At 48.6% G+C, this 23,223-nt stretch overlaps 1 protein-coding gene across 1 annotated transcript in view; it reads right to left on the bottom strand.

The window, feature by feature from the left end:
• Positions 1 to 23,223, bottom strand: part of pah (phenylalanine hydroxylase) — an 87,380-nt gene that overhangs the window by 51,844 nt on the left and 12,313 nt on the right. Inside the window, exon 2 of the mRNA XM_038781174.1 lies at positions 23,034 to 23,139. Coding sequence (XP_038637102.1) covers positions 23,034 to 23,042 — 9 coding nt within the window. The 5' untranslated portion in view covers positions 23,043 to 23,139. The remainder of the gene's footprint in view (positions 1 to 23,033; positions 23,140 to 23,223) is intronic.

Consider the following 23,223-nt stretch of genomic DNA (forward strand, 5'->3'; position numbering starts at 1 on the left):
GGCAACCTGGTCGGCTCAGTCCACATTTAAAAGGATGTATTGAGCTCCCTGGGCATAGAGGGCCTCCGTGAAGGCACAGATGAACCTGGCTCCCCGTTGTAAGAAACGGGACTATGTGCGGCCTCAGCCATGTGTTTCCAGTTTAATCCCCTTATTTAATGCGAGTAACATTGAATAGCCACGTGTTCCACGGAACTGCGAGTGCAGGGAAACATAGAACATAGAACAGTACAGCACAGAACAGGCCCTTCGGCCCTCGATGTTGTGCCGAACAATGATCACCCTACTCAAACCCACGTATCCACCCTATACCCGTAACCCAACAACCCCCCCCTTAATCTTACTTTTTTTAGGACACTACGGGCAATTTAGCATGGCCAATCCACCTAACCCGCACATCTTTGGACTGTGGGAGGAAACCGGAGCACCCGGAGGAAACCCACGCACACACAGGGAGGACGTGCAGACTCCGCACAGACAGTGACCCAGCCGGGAATCGAACCTGGGACCCTGGAGCTGTGAAGCATTTATGCTAACCACCATGCTACCGTGCTGCCCCTTAACACGTGGCTAAACGTGCTAGCTCGGGGACTGTGTTCCCTTTTGGGAAGATCGTGTCCCTTATATATGACATATTACCAAATGTATTTTGGAAATTGGCTACCTTAATTACATCAAGTACTGAGTGCAATACCGTCATATTTATTTACTAATTGAATAATCTGGAGAGATTTCTGTAGAGGAAAAGAGGAAGTTAGAGCACTTAACTGCTTTTGATGTGGCCCAATAGGTGTCAATCACAGCTATAAATTTATAAACATTGCGGTTAGTTTCACAGTTGAGTTCTTGAGATCCATTCAAGCATGAAAATAAATGAAATTAAACAATCCAGACAGATGACTGTGTGCAAGCTGTCAATCACAGCCCAGTAAACCAATTACACATTGATGTGAATAAAATCCTTGCAGATCAAAACATCTGAGTTGGTTTCTTTTTTTTTTTTAAATAATTTTTATTGAGAAATTTTGATTTTATACAACATTGACGCACCTTAGTAAAATACCGAAAATAACAATAATATTAACAATCATATACATTCGCCCCATCCCCATGAACAACCCATCATTTTAACAACAACGCAAATTAACACACTATAAAGTTACAGAATAAACACTACAATAATGCACCCCCCCCCCCCCCCCCCCCCCCCGGGTTGCTGCTGCTATTGATCCAGTTACCTATCTCTGAGCCAGGAAGTCCAGAAAAGGCTGCCATCGTTTATAGAACCCTTGTATTGATCCTCTCAGGGCAAATTTGACCTTTTCCAATTTTATAAATCCCGCCATGTCACTGATCCAGGTCTCCACACTTGGGGGCCTTGCATCCTTCCATTGTAACAGAATCCTTCGACGGGCTACTAGGGACGCAAAGGCCAGGACACCGGCCTCTTTCGCCTCCTGCACTCCCGGCTCTACCACAACTCCAAAAATCGCGAGTCCCCACCCTGGTTTGACCCTGGATCCAACCACCCTCGACACCGTCCCCGCCACCCCCTTCCAGAATTCTTCCAGTGCTGGGCATGCCCAGAACATATGGGCGTGGTTCGCAGGACTCCCCGAACATCTGGTGCACCTGTCCGCACCCCCGAAGAACCTACTCATCCTAGTCCCGGACATGTGGGCCCAGTGCAGCACCTTAAATTGGATGAGACTAAGCCTCGCACATGAGGAGGAAGAGTTGACTCTCTCCAAGGCATCCGCCCAAGTCCCGTCCTCTATCTGCTCCCCGAGTTCCTCCTCCCATTTAGCCTTCAGCTCCTCCACTGACGACTCCTCCACCTCCTGCATTACCTTATAGATGTCAGACACCTTCCCCTCTCCTACCCACACCCCCGAAAGCACTCTGTCCATCGTCCCCTGCGAGGGCAGCAAAGGGAATCCCTCTACCTGTCGCCTAGCAAACGCCTTTACCTGCAGGTATCTGAACATGTTCCCCTGGGGAAGGCCAAATTTATCTTCCAGTTCCCCCAGGCCCGCAAACCTCCCGCCAATAAACAGGTCCCTCAATTTGCTGATGCCCGCCCTTTGCCACCCCCTGAATCCCCCATCCGTGTTCCCCGGGATGAACCGATGGTTGCCACCCAGTGGAGCCTCCATCGAGCCCCTTGTTTCCCCCCGATGCCGTCTCCATTGTTCCCAGATTCTTAGGGTCGCTGCCACCACCGGGCTCGTGGTAAACCTCTTAGGGGAGAGCGGCAACGGTGCCGTTACCATGGCACCCAGGCTCGTACCTCTACATGACGCCATCTCCATTCTTTTCCACGCCGCCCCTCCCCCCTCCATCACCCATTTACGCACCATTGACACATTGGCTGCCCAATAGTACCCCAGAAGGTTGGGCAGTGCCAGCCCACCTCCATCCCTTCCTCGCTCCAGGAACACCCTCCTCACTCTCGGAGTCCCATGTGCCCACACAAAACTCAGAATACTGCTAGTCACTCTCCTAAAGAAGGCCCTGGGGATAAATATGGGCAGGCACTGAAAAAGGAACAAGAACCTCGGAAGCACTGTCATTTTGACGGACTGCACCCTCCCCGCCAACGACAATGGCAGCATGTCCCACCTCCTGAACTCCTCCTCCATCTGATCTACCAGCCTGGTAAAGTTATGCTTGTGGAGAGTCCCCCAGTCCCTGGCCACTTGCACCCCCAGGTACCTAAAGCTCTCCCCTGCCCGCCTAAGCGGGAGCCTACCAATTCCTTCCTCCTGGTCTCCAGGGTGCACCACAAACACCTCGCTCTTGCCTAAGTTTAATTTATAACCTGAGAAGGTCCCAAACTCGGCTAGTAACTCCATCACTCCTGGCATCCCTCCCACCGGGTCCGCCACATACAGTAACAGGTCGTCGGCATACAACGACACCCTATGTTCCTCTCCACCTCGCACCAAGCCTCTCCACCTCTCTGAATCTCTCAATGCCATCGCCAGTGGCTCGATTGCCAGTGCAAACAACAAGGGGGACAGGGGGCAACCCTGCCTGGTCCCTCGGTAAAGCCGGAAGTACTCCGACCTCCTTCTATTCGTGGCCACGCACGCCATCGGGGCCTCATATAGCAGCCTCACCCATCTAATAAACCCTTCACCAAATCCAAACCTCCCCAACACCTCCCATAGGTACCCCCCACTCCACTCTATCGAAGGCCTTCTCCGCATCCAGTGCCACCACTATCTCTGCCTCCCCCTCAATCGCCGGCATCATAATGACATTCAGCAATCTCCGCACATTCGTGTTCAGCTGCCTTCCCTTCACAAAACCTGTCTGGTCCTCGTGCACAACCCCTGGCACACAGTCCTCTATCCTGGTGGCCAGGATTTTTGCCAGCACCTTAGCGTCCACGTTGAGGAGAGATATGGGCCTGTATGAACCACACTGCTGGGGGTCCTTGTCCTTCTTTAAAATTAACGAGATCAGCGCCCGTGACATCGTCGGGGGCAAAGTCCCCCCCTCCCACGCTTCATTGAGTGTTCGCACCAGCAAGGGGCCCACTAGATCCACAAACTTTTTATAAAATTCCACCGGGAACCCATCCGGCCCCGGTGCCTTCCCTGACTGCATCTGCCCGATCCCCTTAACTAGCTCCTCCAGCTCAATCGGCGCACCCAACCCCTCCACCTTCTCCTCCTGCACCTTCGGGAAAGAAAGCCCATCCAGGAACCTCTCCATTCCCCTCCTCTCCCCCGTTGGCTCCGACCGGTACAATTCCCCGTAAAAATCCTTGAAGACCTCATTCACCTCTACCCCCTTCCGCGCCACATTCCCACTCTTATCTCTCACTCCAGCAATCTCCTTAGCCGCATCCCGCTTACGCAGCTGATGAGCCAGCATCCTACTCGCCTTTTCACCATGTTCGTACACTGCCCCTTGTGCCTTCCTCCACTGTGCCTCCGCCTTTCTAGTGGTCAGCAAATCAAATTTAGCCTTCAGGCTGCGCCTCTCCCCCAACAGTCCCTCCTCTGGTGCCTCTGCATACCTCCTGTCCACCTCCAGCATCTTTCCCACCAGTCTATCCCTCTCACTCCTCTCGCTCCTCTCCCTGTGTGCCCGGATGGATATCAGCTCCCCACGAATTACTGCCTTCAGAGCTTCCCAGACCATCCCCACCTGAACCTCCCCCGTATCATTCACCTCAAGGTGCCCCTCAATACTTGCCCGGACCCTCCTACACACCTCCTCCTCCGCCAACAACCCCACATCCAACCGCCACAACGGACGTTGGTCTCGCACCTCTCCCATCTCCAACTCTATCCAATGCGGAGCGTGGTCGGAGATTGCAATGGCCGAATACTCGGCCTCCTCCACTCTCGGAATCAGTCCCCTACTCAACCACGAAGAAATCTATCCGAGAGTAGACCCTATGTACGTGGGAGAAGAAAGAGTACTCGCGTGCCCTCGGCCCTCACAACCTCCATGGATCCACTCCACCGATCTGATCCATAAACCCTCTCAGTACCTTGGCCGCCGCCGGCCTCCTACCCGTCCTAGAGCTGGACCGGATCCAGTGAAGGATCCAACACCGTATTAAAGTCCCCCCCTATGATCAGACCTCCCGCCTCCAGATCGGGATCCGTCCCAACATACGCCTCATAAAGCCCGCATCGTCTCAATTTGGGGCATACACACTAGCCAGTACCACCTTCTCTCCTTGTAGCCTGCCCTAACCATCACATACCTCCCCCCCTTATCCGCCACCACCTCCGATGCCTCAAACGACACATTTTTTCCCCACCAGAATCGCCACTCCCCGGTTCTCACATCCAACCCCGAGTGGAAAACCTGCCCCACCCATCCCTTCCTCAGGCGGACCTGGTCCGCCACCCTCAGGTGGGTCTCCTGAAGCATTGCCACATCCGCCTTTAGCCCCTTCAGGTGAGCCAGTACCCTCGACCGCTTCACCGGCCCATTCAACCCTCTCACATTCCAGGTGACCAACCGGATCAGAGGGCGTCCCGCCCCCCCTCCCCCGTCGGCTAGCCATAGCCCGTCGATCTGAGTTGGTTTCTGAACGGCGCTCACCCAAGGTCTCCGAGGCAAAGGGGATAGATCTCAATGTCTCGGGTACTTTGAGAAACTGCATATTACAGTGAGATTAGCTGTCTCGCTCTAATATGCAGATTTGCTGAAAAGTGATCCCAGCAAAATGGACAGGATTTACATTGCAACGTCTTGCAAGGTTGCACTAGATCTCGCGAGGTGTTGCCAGGAGCAGGAGGCGGGATTCTCTAATAATGGGGCTATGTCTCTGTGCCAGCGTGAAAACTGGGGCCAACCACTCCTGTCATCAATAGCCCCCGAAAGTGAGGAATTCCTCACATTTCTAGGGGCTAGGTTGGCGCCAGAGTGGTCCCGGCAGCTTCAGCCGGCACGGAACGGCCCATGCGAGTTTGCGCATGCGCAGAACAGCCGGTGTATTTTTCGCGCATGCGAGGAACGGCCGGCCGTTTTTTCGCCGCATGCAAGGGGGTTCCCTTTTCTGCGCCGCCCACGGGCAATATGGCGGAGCCCTACAGGGGCCTGGCACGGAGTAATGTAGGCCCCCACGGAACCAGCTTGCCTGCTGATCAGTAGGCCCCGATCGCGGGGCCAGGCCACTGTGCGGGGCCCCCCTGGGTCGGATCCTCCCCGCCCCCCCTGCCCCCCCTCCAGGACGGCCCCCCACACACTCACCTTCCAGGTCCCCGCCATGTGGGAGGTGAGTAAAACCATGTCGGCGGGGACTCGGCCAAAACCCATCGGCCACTCGGCCCATCGGAGCATGGAGAATCGCCGGGGGGCTGCTGTCAACGGTCCCCGACCGGCATGGCGGCGATCCCACCGGCGCCCAATAAATGGACCCGGAGAATGGGGAAGCCGGTGTCGGGGCGGCATTCTCCGACCCGGCACCGGATTGGAGAATCTCGGCCAGGGTCTCCCAGCTTTTATCGGCCACGCTACACCATGGCGAGCTGCTTTTCGGGCATAGCATGGCCATTGGATCACGCCCCAAACCTTATTTGTGGCACATGCCTTTGATGTAGGCAATATAAAATATATGAAAGAACATGGTTCAAAGCAAATTACTGCGGACGCTGGAATCTGAAACCAAAGAGAAAATGCTGGAAAATCTCTGCAGGTGTGGAAGCGTCTGTCAGGAGAGAAAAGAGCTAACGTTTCGAGTCCAGGTGACCCTTTGTCGTGTTTCTTTAGAGGGGCTTGAAAGATCGAATTAAAAATTGTATGTGATTCTCTATAAACAGGTTAGGACAATCACCTCAACTGGGTGTTAATCAGGTCTGTACTGGATACTCCACCATCAAGCAGCCTGCACTTGAAGGGAGTCATTACAAAAAATAGAAGGAAGGAGGGTGACTAACTGTTGAATATTAAAGAAATTAGTTGGACAAACCTGCTAATTCCCTACATGTTTGCACAACAGGCTCTGTGTTGGGAGCTCTAAACGCAGCAAATTTAGTCAGAAGTGTTAATCAGCAACTGCCATTTAACAGAACCAAAAAAATCAGAGCAGGTCCTTCTAGCCTGCTCTGCCAGTCAATAAAGTTGTGGTTAATTTTCCACCTCAACACTACTTTCCTGCACAATCCCCCACATCCCTTGGGTAGCTTTAATATCCATAAATCTGGCAATCACTATTTTAAACGTATTTAACTATCATAACGCTGAAGAAGATTACAGAGAGAGTGAGAGGCTATGGCTATAAAGGGGCTTGAATACGAAGATGAGGGGCGTGATTCTCCATCGCTGACACCGAAAATGGGAAAGGTGATTGGGCGGAGAATCGGCTATAAGGCCAAAATCGTGGCCGGCGCTGGGCGCCCACCAGAATGTCATTCTCCAGTGACTCAACAGCGGTGTCAATGTATCCGACTCTGCATGTACAGTAAATGCCATTGGGATATCATTAGCGGACCTGACCTCGTATTCTCCGGGGCCTCTGCGATGCTCCACCTCTGCCGGGAGGCATTACCAACGCCGTATTTCACAAAAATCAGGAAACAGGTGCTGTGCCTGATGAGGGAGAAAGAGAGGGGATATGGAAAGTGTCCCAACATCGCCATAGTTTGCTGACAGTTGTGCTGCTGGCTGGAGGGCTTTCTGCCAGGGCCGGGGGGGAGGGGAGTGTGTGGAGATACCCATACAACTGTGGCACTAGGTTCACAGTGGACAGTCAGTGGCATGCGCAGCCACATGGCTGCCTTGCAATGGCGATGGTATTCTGTGCCGTCCACCTCAAACCCACAGCCCACCTCTTGGCCAACCCCACGGAACCAGCGTATCTCCACACGCCACCCTCCTAGGTACTCTCTAGTCCCAGCCGACCCATCAATGGTTGCTCCAGTGCAACCAGTGCCATCTTGTTGGCTGGGATGAGCGTGTGTAGGGAGTGGAATGCTAATATGCGACTGCATCTTGTCAGCCTCTCAAGTGCCAATCCCAAGCCCAATGAATCCGACACCATTATTCATTGGAATCTATTGTGTTCTACATGGCTCCGGTGCTAGCCCCTTAACGGTTCCTGAGTTGCTCCGGAAGCGGCGCCACTTTTTCGGTCATAGAAGTCCACCGATTCTGTCCCGCCATCAGCACTTAATCTCTGAAATGGAGAATCAAGATGATGGCGGACCAAGGGTCAGTATCGTTGCTGGGATGATGGATGCAAGGTACGAGTTTTGGATTAGGTATTATTTATAGAGGGTGGAGAAATGTTTTGTTAATTCCACTCAAATATCCTCGAATTAACAGAGGAAATTCATTGTAATGAACATGCAGTGTGAAACTTGATCCTGGTAAGTTAACAGAACAAACAAGTCATTTTGCTTCTCAGCTTGTCAGATATTTTAAAGTCCTGCTCTGCTCTGCGCCCTGTACTAGCAAGTGGAATTTTCCATTGACAAACATTATTTAGTTGGATGACCTTATTGTTTATGCCTGTGTCCATTCAGCTTTGAGGCTATTGTGACCTGTACTACAGCAAACAAGTAGTGATGTCAGCCATGGCTAAGTAGATGGTACTCTCACCTTGGCGTGGAAGGTTAAGTTTAAGTCCCACCCCGGGACAAAAGCAGTCTCGTGCCAAGTGGACACTGCATGTCAGAATTGCCATCTTTTGGATGAGACCCTGTCTGCTCCCTCAGGTGGAAGAACCCATGGTCACTACTTCAAAGAAGAGTAGGGGAGTACTCTTGGGCTTACTGGCCAATATTTACTCTTCAGCCAGAGTACCTGGTCATCATCACATTGATGTTTTGGGTCCTTGCTGTGCACACATCGGTTGCCATATTTCCGACATTCGAACATAAGATCTAGGAACTGGAGTATGTCATTTTCTCTTTGAGCTTACTCTAACCTTCAGCACGATCATCGCAAAACTACTTTCTCAATCCCACTTTTCCACACTGTTCCCAAATATCTTAATTTCCTTAGTATTATACCCAAAAACCTAACAGCCTCTGACTTGAATAAACTCAACGGCAGAGCGCCCACAACTCACTGGGGTAGAGAATTCCAAAGATTCTCAGCCCTCTAAATGAAGAATTTTCTCCTCATCTGAGTGCTAAATGGCTGACCCTTATCCCAAAACTATTACTCCATGTTCTAGATTCACCAAGGAAAAACATCCTCCCAGCATTCTACCCTATCGACTTGCTAAAAAATGTAATGTGCTTCGATGAGATTGTCTCTCATTATCTAAAGTCTATGGAATATAGGCCTAGTTTATTCAACCACTCCTCCTAGGACAATTCCCTCATCCCATTAAACAGTCTAGCAAATGTCGATTGAATTCCCTCTAGTGCAAGTATAGCCTTCCTTAGATAAGACCATAAGATATAGGAGCAGAATTAGGGCCATTTGGCCCATTGAGTCTGCTCCACCATTCAATCATGGCTGATATTTCTCATCCCCATTCTCCTGCCTTCTCCCATAACCCCTGATCCCCTTATGATCGAGAACCTATCTATCTCTGTCTTAAAGACACTCAGTGATTTGGCCTTTGCAGCCTTCTGAGGCAAAGAGTTTCCACAGATTCACCACCCTCTGGCTGAAGAAATTCCTCCTCTTCTCAGTTTTAAAAGGATCATCCTTTCAGTCTGAGGCTGTGCCCTTGGGTTCTAATTTTTCCTACTAGTGGAAACATCCTCTCCATGACCACTCTATCCAGTCCCTCTCAATTTCCTGTAAGTTTCAAAGATCTCCCCTCATACTTCTAAACTCCAACAAGTACATAGTTCTGAACCGTTCCTTATATGACAAGCTCTTCATTCCAGGGATCATTCTTATGAGTATCCTCTGGAGCCTTTTCAAGTCCAGCACATCCTAGATACGCGGCCCAAAACTGCTCACAATATTCCAAATGAGGTCTGACCAGATCCTTATACAGCCTTAGAAGTACATCCCTGCGACCAAAACTGTACACAATCTGCCAGATGTGGCCTGGAACAGTGAATAGACTTCAAAAATCCTTTGTTGGAAGTGAACATTTTGGGACATTCTGAGTTTGTGAAATATGCTATGGAAATTATTTCCAAACTGCTGACTTGTTATTGGCTGCTTTGTGCAAAGGCAGTAACCAAAACAGTGCAGAAGAAGGCCATGCGGCCCATCGAGTCGCCATCAATTCTCTGAAAGAGAATTCCCCCCAAGCTTAGTCGCCTGCACTATCTCAATGACCCCTTAACCTAACCTACACATCTTTTTTATATGGACACTAAGGGGCAATTTGGCCAATCCATCTCACCTGCACATCTTTGGACTGTGGGAAGAAACCGGAGGACACGAAGGAAAGCCACACAAACATGGGGAGGAAGTGCAAACTCCACACACACCCAAGGCCGGAATTGAACCCGGGTCCCTGGTGCTGTGAGGCAGTAATACTAACCACTTGCCACTATCCACCGTGCAGCCCACTCATTTGACAAACTCTCCCTTGTTTGGTCAGGAGCCCCCGTTGAGGGTCACAACAGAAATTCAGACACCCATGTTGAAGGAATTGCTTTGGAAGAGGTTGGAACTTAACACATCAACGCCAAGGTTAGGTTTGACTGCTAGTGCCCATTGTATTTTGTAAACAGTTATATGACATGGTGTCTGTTTATAAAGCAGTGTCGAGGACCGAAGGAGGTGTGGAGTGGGAGGATAAAGGGGGTGGAGATTGGTGCAAACTATAAAACAAATGTTTCTGAGCCAAACAAGCTGTGCAAAATGTTATTGTACAAATAATTGCATAATTCCCTGAGCAGGAAAGTGAGTGTAGATGGAATGTGAGATAGAGGCGGAAGCTAGACACAAAACGCTATAGGTTGCTTGAAGTTTTTCTCCTCAAAATATTATTTTCCAGTTGTCCCTTTTGTGACATTTGGCACAAAATGAAAGAATTGCGTTGCAGTCCGCTGATAATGACGAGATACAGGGAGGAACCAAAAGGAGTATTTGCTCAAATGATTTCTTTTTCTCAGAACTTTGATGCTGCAATCTGTATTTTGAACAAGCAGCTCCAAAGTTGCAACACCAGAGTTCAGATATTTTACCACATAAGCACAAAGGAACATCGAAAGATTGGAACATATGAGCAGCAGGAGGCCAATCAGCCCCTCGGGCTCGCTTCCACATTCAACAAGCTCATAGTTAATTGTCTACCTCTACGACATCATATCCCTGCACATCATTAGTATCCAGAAATCTATCAATCTCTGTCTCAAACATACTCACTAATTGAGTCTCCAAAGCCCTCTGTGGTAGGAATTCCAAAGATTCATCACAATCTGAGTGAAGAAATTCCTCCTCATCTCTGTGCTAAATGGCTTGTCCCTTAAACAGAGATTGTGTCCCCTGGTTCTAGAACCCCCCCCCAGCCATGGGAAATATCCTTTCTGCATCTATCCTGTTGAGCCTTGTAAGAACATTGAAAGGAAGGACTGAACAAGCTACCCTCTCTAGAAGAGAGTTGGTTGGGGGGTGAAAATTACAAAAGGGTTTAATGGAGAGAAAATATTTCAACTTGCGGGGAGGGCGTACAAATGAATGGCCATAGATATAAGATGGTCACTGATTATCCAATTAGGAATTCAGGGGAAACGTATTTACCCAGAAAGTGGTGAGAACGTGGAACTCACAACCACTGGGGGTGGTTTAGAGGAATAGCATAGTGGCATTTCAGGGAAAGCTGGATAAACAAATGAATAGAAGGATATCCTGATAGGGCGAGATGATGAGGGGTGGAACGAGACTTGTATGGAGCATAAACACTAGCATAGACCTTCTTTCTCTCAGAGGGTTGGCAGTCTTTAGAGTTCTCTTCTGTGGTGAGCAGTGGAGGTTGGGTCATTGGACATATTCAATGCCCAGTTGGACAGATTTTTGTTTGACAAGAAGGTCAATGGTTAAGGGGGGAAAGACAGGAAAGTGGAGTTGTGGCCACAATCAAATCAGCCAAGATCTTATTGACTGGTGGAGCAGGCTTGGGGGGCTGAATGGCCCTGCTCCTGCTTCTATTACGTATGATCTTATAGTCTGTTTCTGTGCTAAACATTCTATGTAACTTTTGCAACCTCAAGTCATCAAAAGAGGCTTAGCTTTTAGCTTAGTGACAGGTAACTTGGCTGGCTTGAATGCTGTGTTTTTTAAAAGGGAGTTGTATTTATGTAGTGCATTTTCACTTTACATGATGTGCTAAAGCACTTTCCCTCCAATGGATTATTTTTATCAGTTTATATCTGTATAAAAGCAGCGGCCAGTTTGTACGCATAGAGGGTACAGTGGAGATTTACCAGGATGCTGCCTGGACTGGGAGGGCATGTCTTCTGAAGAAAGGTTGAGGGAGTTTGGGCTTTCTCACTGGAGGAAGAAGGCAGAGAGGTTGAATTGATAGAGGTGTACAAGGTTATGAGAGGCATGGATAGAATGGCTAGCCAGAGACTTTTCCCCAGGGTGGAAATGGCTGTCACGAGGGAACATAATTATAAGGTGATTGGAGGAAGTTATCGGCGAGATGTCAGAGGTAGGTTCTTTAAACAAAGTGTGGTGGGTGTGTGGAATGCACTGCCAGCAGAGGTGGTGGATTCAGAATCATTAGGAGCATTTAAGCAACTCTTAGACAGGCACATAGACAGCAATAAATTGAACGGGTGTAGATTAGGTTGATCTTAGATTAGGATAAATGGTCGGCACTACATCATGGGCTGAAGGACCTGTACTGTGCAGTATTGTTCTAGGTTCTATGTTCTTTGTTTTAATAGGATCCTGTTGAGACATGATGTCAATCAATCTTACCCATGGTAAGCAGAAAACAGCAAAAACTGGAATAGATTTGATCAATTATGGCAGAAGGTCCTGGTGAGCAAAGCTGAAAAATTCCTGCTCGGAATTGTCATAATATGCACCCATGCACATCATGAGGTAAAAACAGGCAGTGACAGACACCCAGGTTAGCCAATCAACATACAGGACAGAACACAACCAATCACCAGCAGAACACTAGAGGAGGGCTTCCAACTATAAAATACATGAGGCATCAGCACTCTGCCTCTTTCCACTGGTGACAACTGTAGTGACAGTCAGGTGTATATATCAGTCAGCACATTCTACACGTGGCTCAGAGCTAGTCTGGTCTACTTAGTTAGAGTTAGTACACTTCGAGTAGTAGAGTGTCAACCCACAGCCAGCTGTGTGCATTGTTACAGAAGTTCAATAAATCATATTGAACCAACGCCAATGGTTGGTGCATGCTTTAGAGTTCATCTGCATCCTGTTGCAGTCCGTGTTACCCCAGGATGAATAACACAACAGGAATCATCCAAAGTTGTCTCCCTCTCTATCTCTGTAACTTCCTCCAACCCCATAACCATACAAACATAGAAATTATGAATTCAGAGCATGAGTAGGCCATTCAGCCCTTTGAACCTGTGTAACCATTCAATAAAATCATGGCCGATCTGATTGTGGTCGCCACTCCACTTTTTCCCCTACTTGCACATCTTTTGGCTCTCTTGTTAATCAAGAATCTATCAGATTCAGCCTTAAAAATATCCAGTGGCCCTGCCTCCATTGTTCTCTGGAGAAGAGAGTTCCATAAACTCACGACTCCTCTGAGAGAAAGGCCGAAATTCTCCGGCCTTTGCGAATCATTCCCGCTGACAGCCCATCCCTGGCCACAGGTTCTCAGTGGGGTGGGGTGGCCTCAATGCGAAATCCCATTGACAAACAGTGAAAGTATAGAAGCCCGCAGCCAGCGTACGGTGCCCCACAGAGAAACATGCACCTGGGCGCTGGAGAATGCAGCCTGAAATTTTCTCCTCATCTTCACCATAATTGAGAGATTCCTTATTTTTAAACTTTGTTTCCTGGTTTAGAGTCTGTTCCACATGCGGAATCATCCGTTCAGCATCCACCCTGTCAACTCCCCTCAGGATCCCAACATGTTTCAAATAAGATCACCTCTCATTCTTCGAAATTCCAATGTATAAATGTCCACAAGCCCTCATAGGATAACCCTCTCACACCAGGAATCAGTTGAGTGAACCTTCTCTGAACTGCTCTTTTCTTGTCCTCCTTTCTTAACTAAGAGACCGACACTGTACAACAATACTCTAGATTGGTCTCATCAATACATTGCGGTTATATTCCATTTCCCGCCACTATGAATCAATGGCACATCACTTTCTGGTTTCCCAGTATCAAATTTCGGGAGTACCCCAATGTTTGCACTGGGGTAACCATTTCGGAGGTTCCCATGTGCGGGTTTACCTGGCTGTTGCCCAGAAGTACTAACTTCCTCTAGACAACTGGGATGGGCTGGTAAACCATTCAACAGAAGAGTGAATTTAAATCGATTACTTTGGAGGTTCTGCCAGTTTTACCCTGATAGTTACTCTGAAAGAGTTAGAGGAAAATAAATCCCTTTTAACTCCAGAGTAAACTACTTAAAACACCCATACACCCGCCTGATCAGGGCACCCCCCCACATATTCGACCCCTCCAAGACACCCACAACACAACCTCATCCCCGAACCCGACCCATACTCCTCCTTCCGACCTGACACTGGCTCTCCCAGGACTGTGACACCCCCCCACTCCCAGACCAAACCTCCCCCCGTCCGGTCTGACACTTTCCTTCTCAGGACTGCCCCCCCCCACCCAGCCCAACCGCTGACATGACCCCCACCCCCCCCACCCTGCTATCTGACCCCACTCTCCCCCCACTCCAGTCTGACACGACTCCTCCCTCCACCACCCCCCACTATCCAGTCCGACATGATTTCCCCCCCTGGGTATTTCAGTTTAAATCCAAAGCCTGCAGAATCTGGAATCCAGCATAACAGACATAAAGGGGATTACGCAGGAAAGCCAGAGTATACAGGATAAAGCAGGTGTAAACACGAGGGGCGGGATTTTCTCAGCCTGGAGCCGGGCCGGAAAATCCCCATGACCAGCGTGAATTGTGCAACGCCGCCCCGATGCTGGGATGCGCTTCTGCGCAGAGCAGAGAATCGGCGCCATTGTGCGCCGGCATGGTCAGCGCGCTGCCGGTAGAGCGCCCCCCCCCCCCCCCTCCCCACCCCCCCCCCGCCAATTCTCGGCCCGGGATGGGCCAAGTGGGCGTCGCAAAAACCTATGTCCCGCCGGCGCAGTTCACACCTGCTTCCAGCTGGCGGGACCTCGGAGTGGAAGGGCCCAGGGCCGGCCTGTGGGGAGGGGAGAGGGGGATCGACCCTGAGGGGGGCCTCTGTTGTGGCCTGGCCCACGATCGGGTCCCACCGATCGGCAGGCCGGCCTCTCATGCTGGGGGCCTCGTTTCTTCCATGCCAGCCCCTTTAGCCCGACACCATGTCGCGTCGGGGCCGGCGTGGAGAAAGGAGGCACTGCACATGCGTGCGTTGGTACCGGTGCCACTGCACATGTGCAGACCTCGCGGCGCCCAGTTGACGCCAGGATCAGCAGCTGGAGCGGCGTGGGCTGCTCCAGTCCCGTGCTGGCCCCCTGTAAGGGCCAGAAGTGCTGATCCTGAGGCCATGTTGACGCCATCGGGAAACGCAACGGCTTTTCCGACGGCATCAATACTTAGCCTCAGGATCACAGAATCCCGCCCAAGGTTCCTTACAAAATAGAAGTACTGTATTTCTTTCTCTTTCACTCGATGACCTTTACTGACTCCCAGTTAAGCAATATCTTGTTTTCAAATCCATCCTTCCTTTTTCTATAACCTCCTCCAGTCCAATAATTCTCCTAGATCTTTGAACCTCCAATTCTGGACCCTTGCTCAGACAGTCCATTCAGTTGCAGCGTTCTAAACTCTGGAATTCCCTCCCTGGACCTCTCCACCTCACTACCTCTCTCTGCACTTTTACGACACTCCTTAACACCTAATCTTCTAACCATATTTGGTCAATTGTCCTAATATCCATTCTTGTGACTGGGTTTCACTCTTGTTTGGTGTTTTATTGTGTTAAAGGTGTCATAGAGCATGTTGTTACTGTTGGAGCCAACCAGTTAAAAAAAAACTGTAGGCATCCTTCCCGAAATACAGCAGTCAACTGGTTGGGCATTTATACAACCTGACAATTAACTTTTTACTGATACCAGCTTCTTTGTAGATACTCCAGACTATGCTACTCGTGATTAACCTAAACATTTCAATGTAGTGAAGCGAGTTCACTATGTGTTGAATAGTGAAGAGATTCAGCTTGAGTCTGTGCTTGGGATAGATGGCCTCAGCTAGACTGACGAAACATAGAACTGACCTCAGGCACCCCTCTCCCACCCCAGGATTATAATATAATAATCTTATTGTCACAAGTAGACTTACATTAACACTGCAATGAAGTTACTGTGAAAATCTCCTAATCGCCACATTCTGGTGCCTGTTCGGGTACACAGAAGAAACCAGAGACCCCGGAGGAAACCCACGCAGACACGGGGAGAAAGTGCAGACTCTGCACAGACAGTGACCCAAGCTGGGAATCGAACCTGGGTCCTTTGCGCTGTGAAGCCATAGTTCCAACCCACTGTGCTACCGTGTATTAGGAAGGCAGCAATCATAGAACATAGAACATAGAACATAGAACACTACAGCGCAGTACGGGCCCTTCGGCCCTCGATGTTGCGCCGACCTGTGAAACCATCTGAAGCCTATCTGACCTACACTATTCCATTTTCATCCATATGTCTATCCAGTGACCACTTAAATACCCTTAAAGTTGGCGAATCTACTACTATTGCAGGCAGGGCGTTCCACACCCCTACTACTCTCTGAGTAAAGAAACTGCCTCTGACATCTGTCCTATAATCAGCCTGACCTCTGTTCCTGAACAGAGCAGCACGTGGGCAGCATGGTTAGCACAGTGGTTAGCACAGTAGCTTCACAGCTCGAGGGTCCCAGGTTCGATTTCCAGCTTGGGTCACTGCCTGTGCGAGCCTGCACGTTCTCTCCGTGTCTGCGTGGGTTTTCTCTGGGTGCTCCAGTTTCCTCCCACAGTTCAAAGATGGGTGGGTTGCATGGATTAGCCATGCAAAATTGCCCTTAGTGTCCAAAAACGTTTAAGTGAGGTTCGGGTGGAGGCATGGGCTTGAATAGGGTTCTCTTTCCAAAGGCCGGTGCAGACTCGATGGGCTGAATGGCCTCCTTCGGCACGTAAATTCTATGATTCTGAACACAATCCAACCATCTCTGCAGGAGCTGTATGGGTGTTTTGGCCAAAGTGCACAGCTGCTAGGGTCAATTAGCTCACTGATTCTCTCCCAATGATCATCTGCATGAGGGATCAGATGGAGCCCAACTCCTTGGGTGGGATTTTCCAACCGGTCCCACCAGCTGGATCCGCCGACAGCGAACCCCCACCATGGGTTCCCCGGCAGAGGAGGGTACGAACGGTAGGAAACCCCACTGACAGCAGCAAGACCAGAAGATCCCGCCACTGGCCAATGGCAGGCTGCCACTGCTGCTGAAAAATCCCACCCGATATGTAGAAGCTCCAACAACACCCAAAAGCTTGGCAACATCCAGGACAAGGAACTGCCCTTGATTGGCAGCCAATCCACCACCTTAAATGTCCACTCCCTCCACCACCAATATGAAGTAATTTTAATGTGTGCCATTTACAAGATGCACTGCAATAATCTGCCCATGCTGCTTCGACAGCACCTCCAAAACCTGCGATCTGTGCCACCTAGAATGACAAGAGCAGCAGATGAATGGGAACACCACCAGCTCCAAATCACACACCAGCCTGACAGGAGCATAAATTACCGTCTTCTCAAAATCGCTGGGCCAAAGTGCTACAAAGCACTGCAAAAGCTTTCCACATGGACTGTAGCAGTTCAAGAAAATGACCCAATAATGACCCAAGAGGCAACTTGGGATGGGTAATAAATCCCAGACTTGTCAATGACACTAACAGCCCAAGAATGAATAAATTTAAACATAAATATGTATATCTTAGTAGGGTGTCACTGGTCTATGGGAAAAGATTTGAGGACATAATCCCTGCAAGAAAAGTAAAAATAAACTTGGTTAACAAGGGCTTTGTTGTATTAATTGACAAACTCCTGTATTGAGTCTTTAATGCTGGCTGGCTGGTACAAGTTAGTGGATAATAGTGAAAAATCAGGAATCTCCTTTCCAATAACTTTGGCTGAATTGTCCTTCATTGCTATGAACTGCAGGTTAGTATTTTGCTCAACAGGAATAATTACTGTTTACGTGCATTATGATGATGGAACACTAGTTACTGCAGCATACTGACATAGAAAGTGAACCCTTGCTGTTATCTGATCTGTTAAGTTCACTTGCACAAGTACAGGGGACTTAACTGAGAGTGACCTGCTAAACTTGAATAAGTTTGCGTCATTGAGAACACAAATATTTACAAAGCTTTAGCAAAGTAGCAGAAAGACCGTACATAGAAGCAAAAATCCTCATGGTGGGGGAGGGTTGAAATGGGTAGTTTCGCCCGAGGGGTTCCAGGAATTCAGGAAGGATTCTGGACCTGCTCATTGTGATAGTCTCTTAGAATCTCTCCACACATGAGGCAGCATAGTGGCACAGTGGTTGCACTGCTGTCTCACAGCCCCAGGGACCCGGTTCAAATACAACATTGGGTGACTGTGTGGAGTTTGCACGTTCTCCCGTGTCTGCGTGGGTTTCCTCTGGATTCTCCGGTTTCCTGCCACATCCAAAGATATGGGGCGCGATTCTTTGCTCCCCACGCGGCCTGGGAAAATCACGGGAGGGCCCCCCGATATTTTTTACGGCCCCCAGGCGCCCCCCGCGATTCTTCCACCCCCCGCTCGGAAAAATCGGCGCTCGCCGTTTTTTACGGCGAACGGCGATTCTCCAAGCATTTTTTTTTTTTTTTTTTTTTAATAAATTTAGAATACCCAATTCATTTTTCCAATTAAGGGGCAATTTAGCTTGGCCAATCCACCTACTCTGCTCATCTTTGGGTTGTGGGGGCGAAACCCACGCAGACACGGGGAGAATGTGCAAACTCCACACAGACAGTGACCCAGAGCTCGATTCTCCAAGCATGATGGGCCGAGCGGCCGGCCCTTCATGCCCGTTTCACGACGGCGGCAAACACACCTGATCGCTGCATTCGTGAAACGGGTGCCAGATGCCCGTTTGGGGCATCTAGGGGCCCAATTGGGACGGGAGCATCACGACTGTGCTTGGGAGAGGACAGGCCCGCGATCGGTGCCCACCGATCGTCGGGCCAGCGTCCAAAATGGACGCACTCTTTCCCCCCCGCCGACCAGCAAGATCAAGCAGCCACGTCTTGCCGGGCGGCTGAGGAGAAAGATGGCCACCGCGCATGCGCGGGTTTGTGCCGTCTGCGCGATGAAGTCATCCGCGCATGCGCGGGTTGGAACCGGCAACCCGTGCATGCGTGAATTACTTCACATTCTCGGCGTGACGAGGTCGCTGCCGAGAAAGACGGAGGCCTGCTCCTAGCCCCTCTGCGTGGGGGTGAATTAGGTGTGGGGAGCGGGCTCCGAGGCCGTCGTGAACCTCGGCAGACTTCACGACGGCCTTCACGAATTCGGCCCCTTGCGGAGAATTCCACCCGAGAAGTTAGGTGAATTGGCCATGCAAATTTGCCTCTTGATGCTCAAAGGTTAGATGGGTTACAAGATTCAGGGATAGGGCGGGGAAGTGTGCTTGGGTGGAGTGTTCTTTCAGAGGGCCAGTGCAGACTTGATGGGCTGAATAGCTTCCTTCTGCACTGGAGATAATCTATGACCAGGAAACAAAAGAAAGACACAATATGAATATCTTTCATTATTGATTTCTAGAGATTGAAGACAGTGCTTAGAGATTTGCCAAAATGGATCCAGGGATGAGGGACTTGGGTTATATGGAGAGATTAGAGAAGGTAGGATTGTTCTCCTTAGGTTAGGTTAGGGAGAGATTTTATAAAGGTGTTCAAAGTTATGAAGGGTTCAGTTAAGTGAATAGGGTTGAAAAGATGGTAACGTACTGGCAATGTCACTGGTCTAGTAATCCAGAGATAGGTTAATGCTCTGGAGGCAAGAGTTCAAATTCCAACACCGCAGTCTGCAATTTAAAAAGCTAGTCTCAATAATGGTGATGATGTTGCAAATACCCATCTTGTTCACCAATGTCCTTGAGGGAAGGAAATCTGTTATTCTTACCTAGTCTGGGCTACATGTGACTTCAGACCCACAGCAAAGTTGTTGATTCTTAACTGCCCTCTGAAATGGTGAGTGAGCCGCTCAGTTCAAGGGCAATTCGGGGTGGGCAACAAATGCTGGCCAGGTCAGCGATGCCCATATCCCATAAAAGAATAGAAAAACACAGAGGACTGAAATTTGAGGTTATTGGTAAAAGAGCCCCAGGTGAGATGAGGAGAGTATATTTCACACAGTGAGCTGCTGTGATCTGGACTGTACTGTCGAAATGGTTGGTGGAAGCAAATTCAGTAGCATTTGTAAAGGAAATAATTGCAGTGCAATGGGGAATGTGGTTAATTGGATCGTCCATTCAAAGAATTAGCACTGACATGATGGGTTGAATGGTGGTTAGCATGGTGGTTAGCATAAATGCTTCACAGCTCCAGGGTCCCAGGTTCGGTTCCCGGCTGGGTCACTGTCTGTGCGGAGTCTGCACGTCCTCCCCGTGTGTGCGTGGGTTTCCTCCGGGTGCTCCGGTTTCCTCCCACAGTCCAAAGATGTGCTGGTTAGGTGGATTGGCCATGCTAAATTGCCCGTAGTGTCCTAAAAAGTAAGGTTAAGGGGGGTTGTTGGGTTACGGGTATAGGGTGGATACGTGGGTTTGAGTAGGGTGATCATGGCTCGGCACAACATCGAAGGCCGAAGGGCCTGTTCTGTGCTGTACTGTTCTATGTAATACACTATTACCAGTAATATGGCTGAAGAAAACCCTTTCTATCACGTATAAAGAACAAAGAACAATATAGCACAGGAACAGGCCCTTCGGCCCTCCAAGCCTGCGCCGATCACGTGTCCTATCCAGATCAACCGACTGTATCCTTCTATACCCCGTCTGTTCATGTGCCTATCCAGAAAAGTCTTAAAGGTTGCTGACATATCTGCCTCAACCACCTCACTCGGCAGTGCTTTCCAGGCCACCACCACCCTCCCTCTGTGTAAAAAACTTACCCCACACATCTCCACTGAACGTTTCCCCCCTCACTTTGAACTTGTGCCCCCTTTTAATTATAATTTCCACCCTGGGAAAATAATTTTATAAACTTCTATCAGGTCGTCCCTCAGCCTCTGTCAGTCTAGGGAGAACAATCCCAGTTCATTCAATCTCTCCTAATAGCTAATACCCTCTATATCAGGCAACATCCTGGTAAACCTTTTCTGTACTCTCTCCAAAGCCTCTACAACCTTCTGGTAGTGCGGTGACCAGAATTGGACACAGTTATTCCAAATATGGCCCAACCAACATTCTATAAAATTGTAACATAATTTTTGAACTTTTATACTCCATACCCCGTCCTATGAAGGCAAGCATGCCATACACTTTCTTTACCACCATTTCCACCTGTGCTGCCGCTTTTCAGGATATGTGGATCTGCACGCCCAGATCTCTCTGTGTGTCTATGCTCCTGATGGTTCTGTCATTTATTTTATAGCTCCCACCTGAATTGGATCTATCAAAATGTATCACCTTACATTTATCTGGGTTAATTCCATCTGCCATTTCTCTGCCCAATTTTGCAGCCTATCTATATCCTGTTGTATTCTCTGACAATCTTTATCATTATCTGCAACTCCTGCAAACTTGCTAATCAGACCCACTACATTTTCTTCCAAGTCATTTATATATATTACAAAGAGCAGAGATCCCTGTTAAGCTTTTGTACTCCTTCACTAGTGCACAATATCCCAAGTCAAAAGGGGACATGGTTAGCACTGCTGCCTCACAACTCCAGGGTCCCGGGTTCAATTCCAGCCTCGGGTGACTATCTGTGTGGACTTTGCACTTTCTCCCCGTGTCTGCGTGTATTTCCACCGGGTGCTCCGGTTTCCTCCCATAGTCCAAAGATGTGCAGGTTAGGTGGATTGGCCATGCCAAATTGCCCCTTAGTGTCCAAAGGTTAGATGTAGGTACTGAGTTACAGGGATAGGGTGGAGGTATGGGCTTAAGTAGGGTGCTCTTTCCAAGAGCCAGTGCAGACTCGATGGGCCGAATGGCCTCCTTCTGCACTATAAATTCTATGCTCTGAGGTCTCGATCCTCCCTACCTTTGTAACTTTCCACCTTTTCCTTACCACCTTCTGAGATCTCTGTACTCCTCCAATTCTGGTCCCTTGTGAATTCCTAATTTTAATGGCTCCACCATTGGCAGTTCTAGAATTTCCTCCCTAAACCTTTCTGCTCCTCTTTCCACTTTAAGACATTCCTCTAATCTTTTTAAGTGTCGCTGTGCCAACTTTTGTTTGATAATCGCTTCTTTGAAATGCCTTTGGACATTTGGTTACATTAAAGGCGCTATATTAATGCAGATCATTGTATTTAAATTTTGAGTGGTTTGCCAGAACAAGGACAACACAAGTTTGTTTTGGCAAGTGGATTAGTAACTAAAAGTCATAAATTTAAAATAATTAGCAAAAGAATTGAGGGGATATTAGAATTTTCTTCACACAGAGGATTAGTAGGATCTGGAATGCATTACCTGGAAATATTGTAGAATACGATTCCATGGGAACTTTCAAAAAGCGATAGAATGTGTACTTGAAGAAGAATAATCTGCAGGAATTTGGGGACAAAGCTGAAATATGCAACTGAAATGGATATCTCTTGTATTGGACAAGAGGTGGACTTCTTGAATTTCCAATCTTGTTAGTTAATGAAATGAACAACACATTTGCACACAAGCTTGAGTTCGCATTTGACCCGGAATGTAACCATGGAGGAAACTGTGATGCAGGTCTCCATTACACTGAAACTCAAGAGTAAACTTCCTGGTGCCTGACGTTTTCTAAATCCAGATGTAGCTCCCTTGCAGCAGTGTTGGCGTGAAATTGAATGCTTTGGGCTCCAAGTACATGCACAAAAAACATTCTGTAACATCCTGATGCTACAATGTAATCCATTGAGTAAGAGGGATTGAGAATGGGCTTAGATACAAATCAGCTTCACAAACCCCCACAATAAATATATTTTAAGAAGATTCAATAGATATTCCCTTCCTGGACTCTTAAAGGTGGGCTCCTCCTTCTCATTTGGAGCAACATCCGATCAAATATCAACAATGGCATTTTTAAAATATCCCAAATTATTAAAATGACATGAGCACGGGTAATTTAATTCTGTTCCAGCAAGCGCTAATGGCTGAAAGGAAAGACAGATTCTAAAGATGTAGGTGTAATTGGTGATGAGAAGCAAGTGCAGAGGTTTTGGTTCATTCGTCCTATATGAATGGGGAAGGAACAATTTAAAATTCTAAGTTTAGTGACTAATTACCACAAATAGATGGGTAACTCAACGGAGATTACCTCAAACATTCGCAAGGCTTTGGCCAAGGCTCCAACCTCTTCTTTTAATGAGAAAAAGGGACATTACATCATTCTTGGTAGTCTTTTCCTCAATGTACATCGACTTCTATAAAAGAAAAAAGAAACGTCATGATACTGTTTGACACAAGTATACCACAAGCTCCTGGATTTGACTACAAAACTAATTCCA

This window comes from Scyliorhinus canicula, chromosome 20, assembly GCF_902713615.1.
Source record: "Scyliorhinus canicula chromosome 20, sScyCan1.1, whole genome shotgun sequence".
In the NCBI taxonomy this organism is placed as follows: Eukaryota; Metazoa; Chordata; class Chondrichthyes; order Carcharhiniformes; family Scyliorhinidae; genus Scyliorhinus; species Scyliorhinus canicula.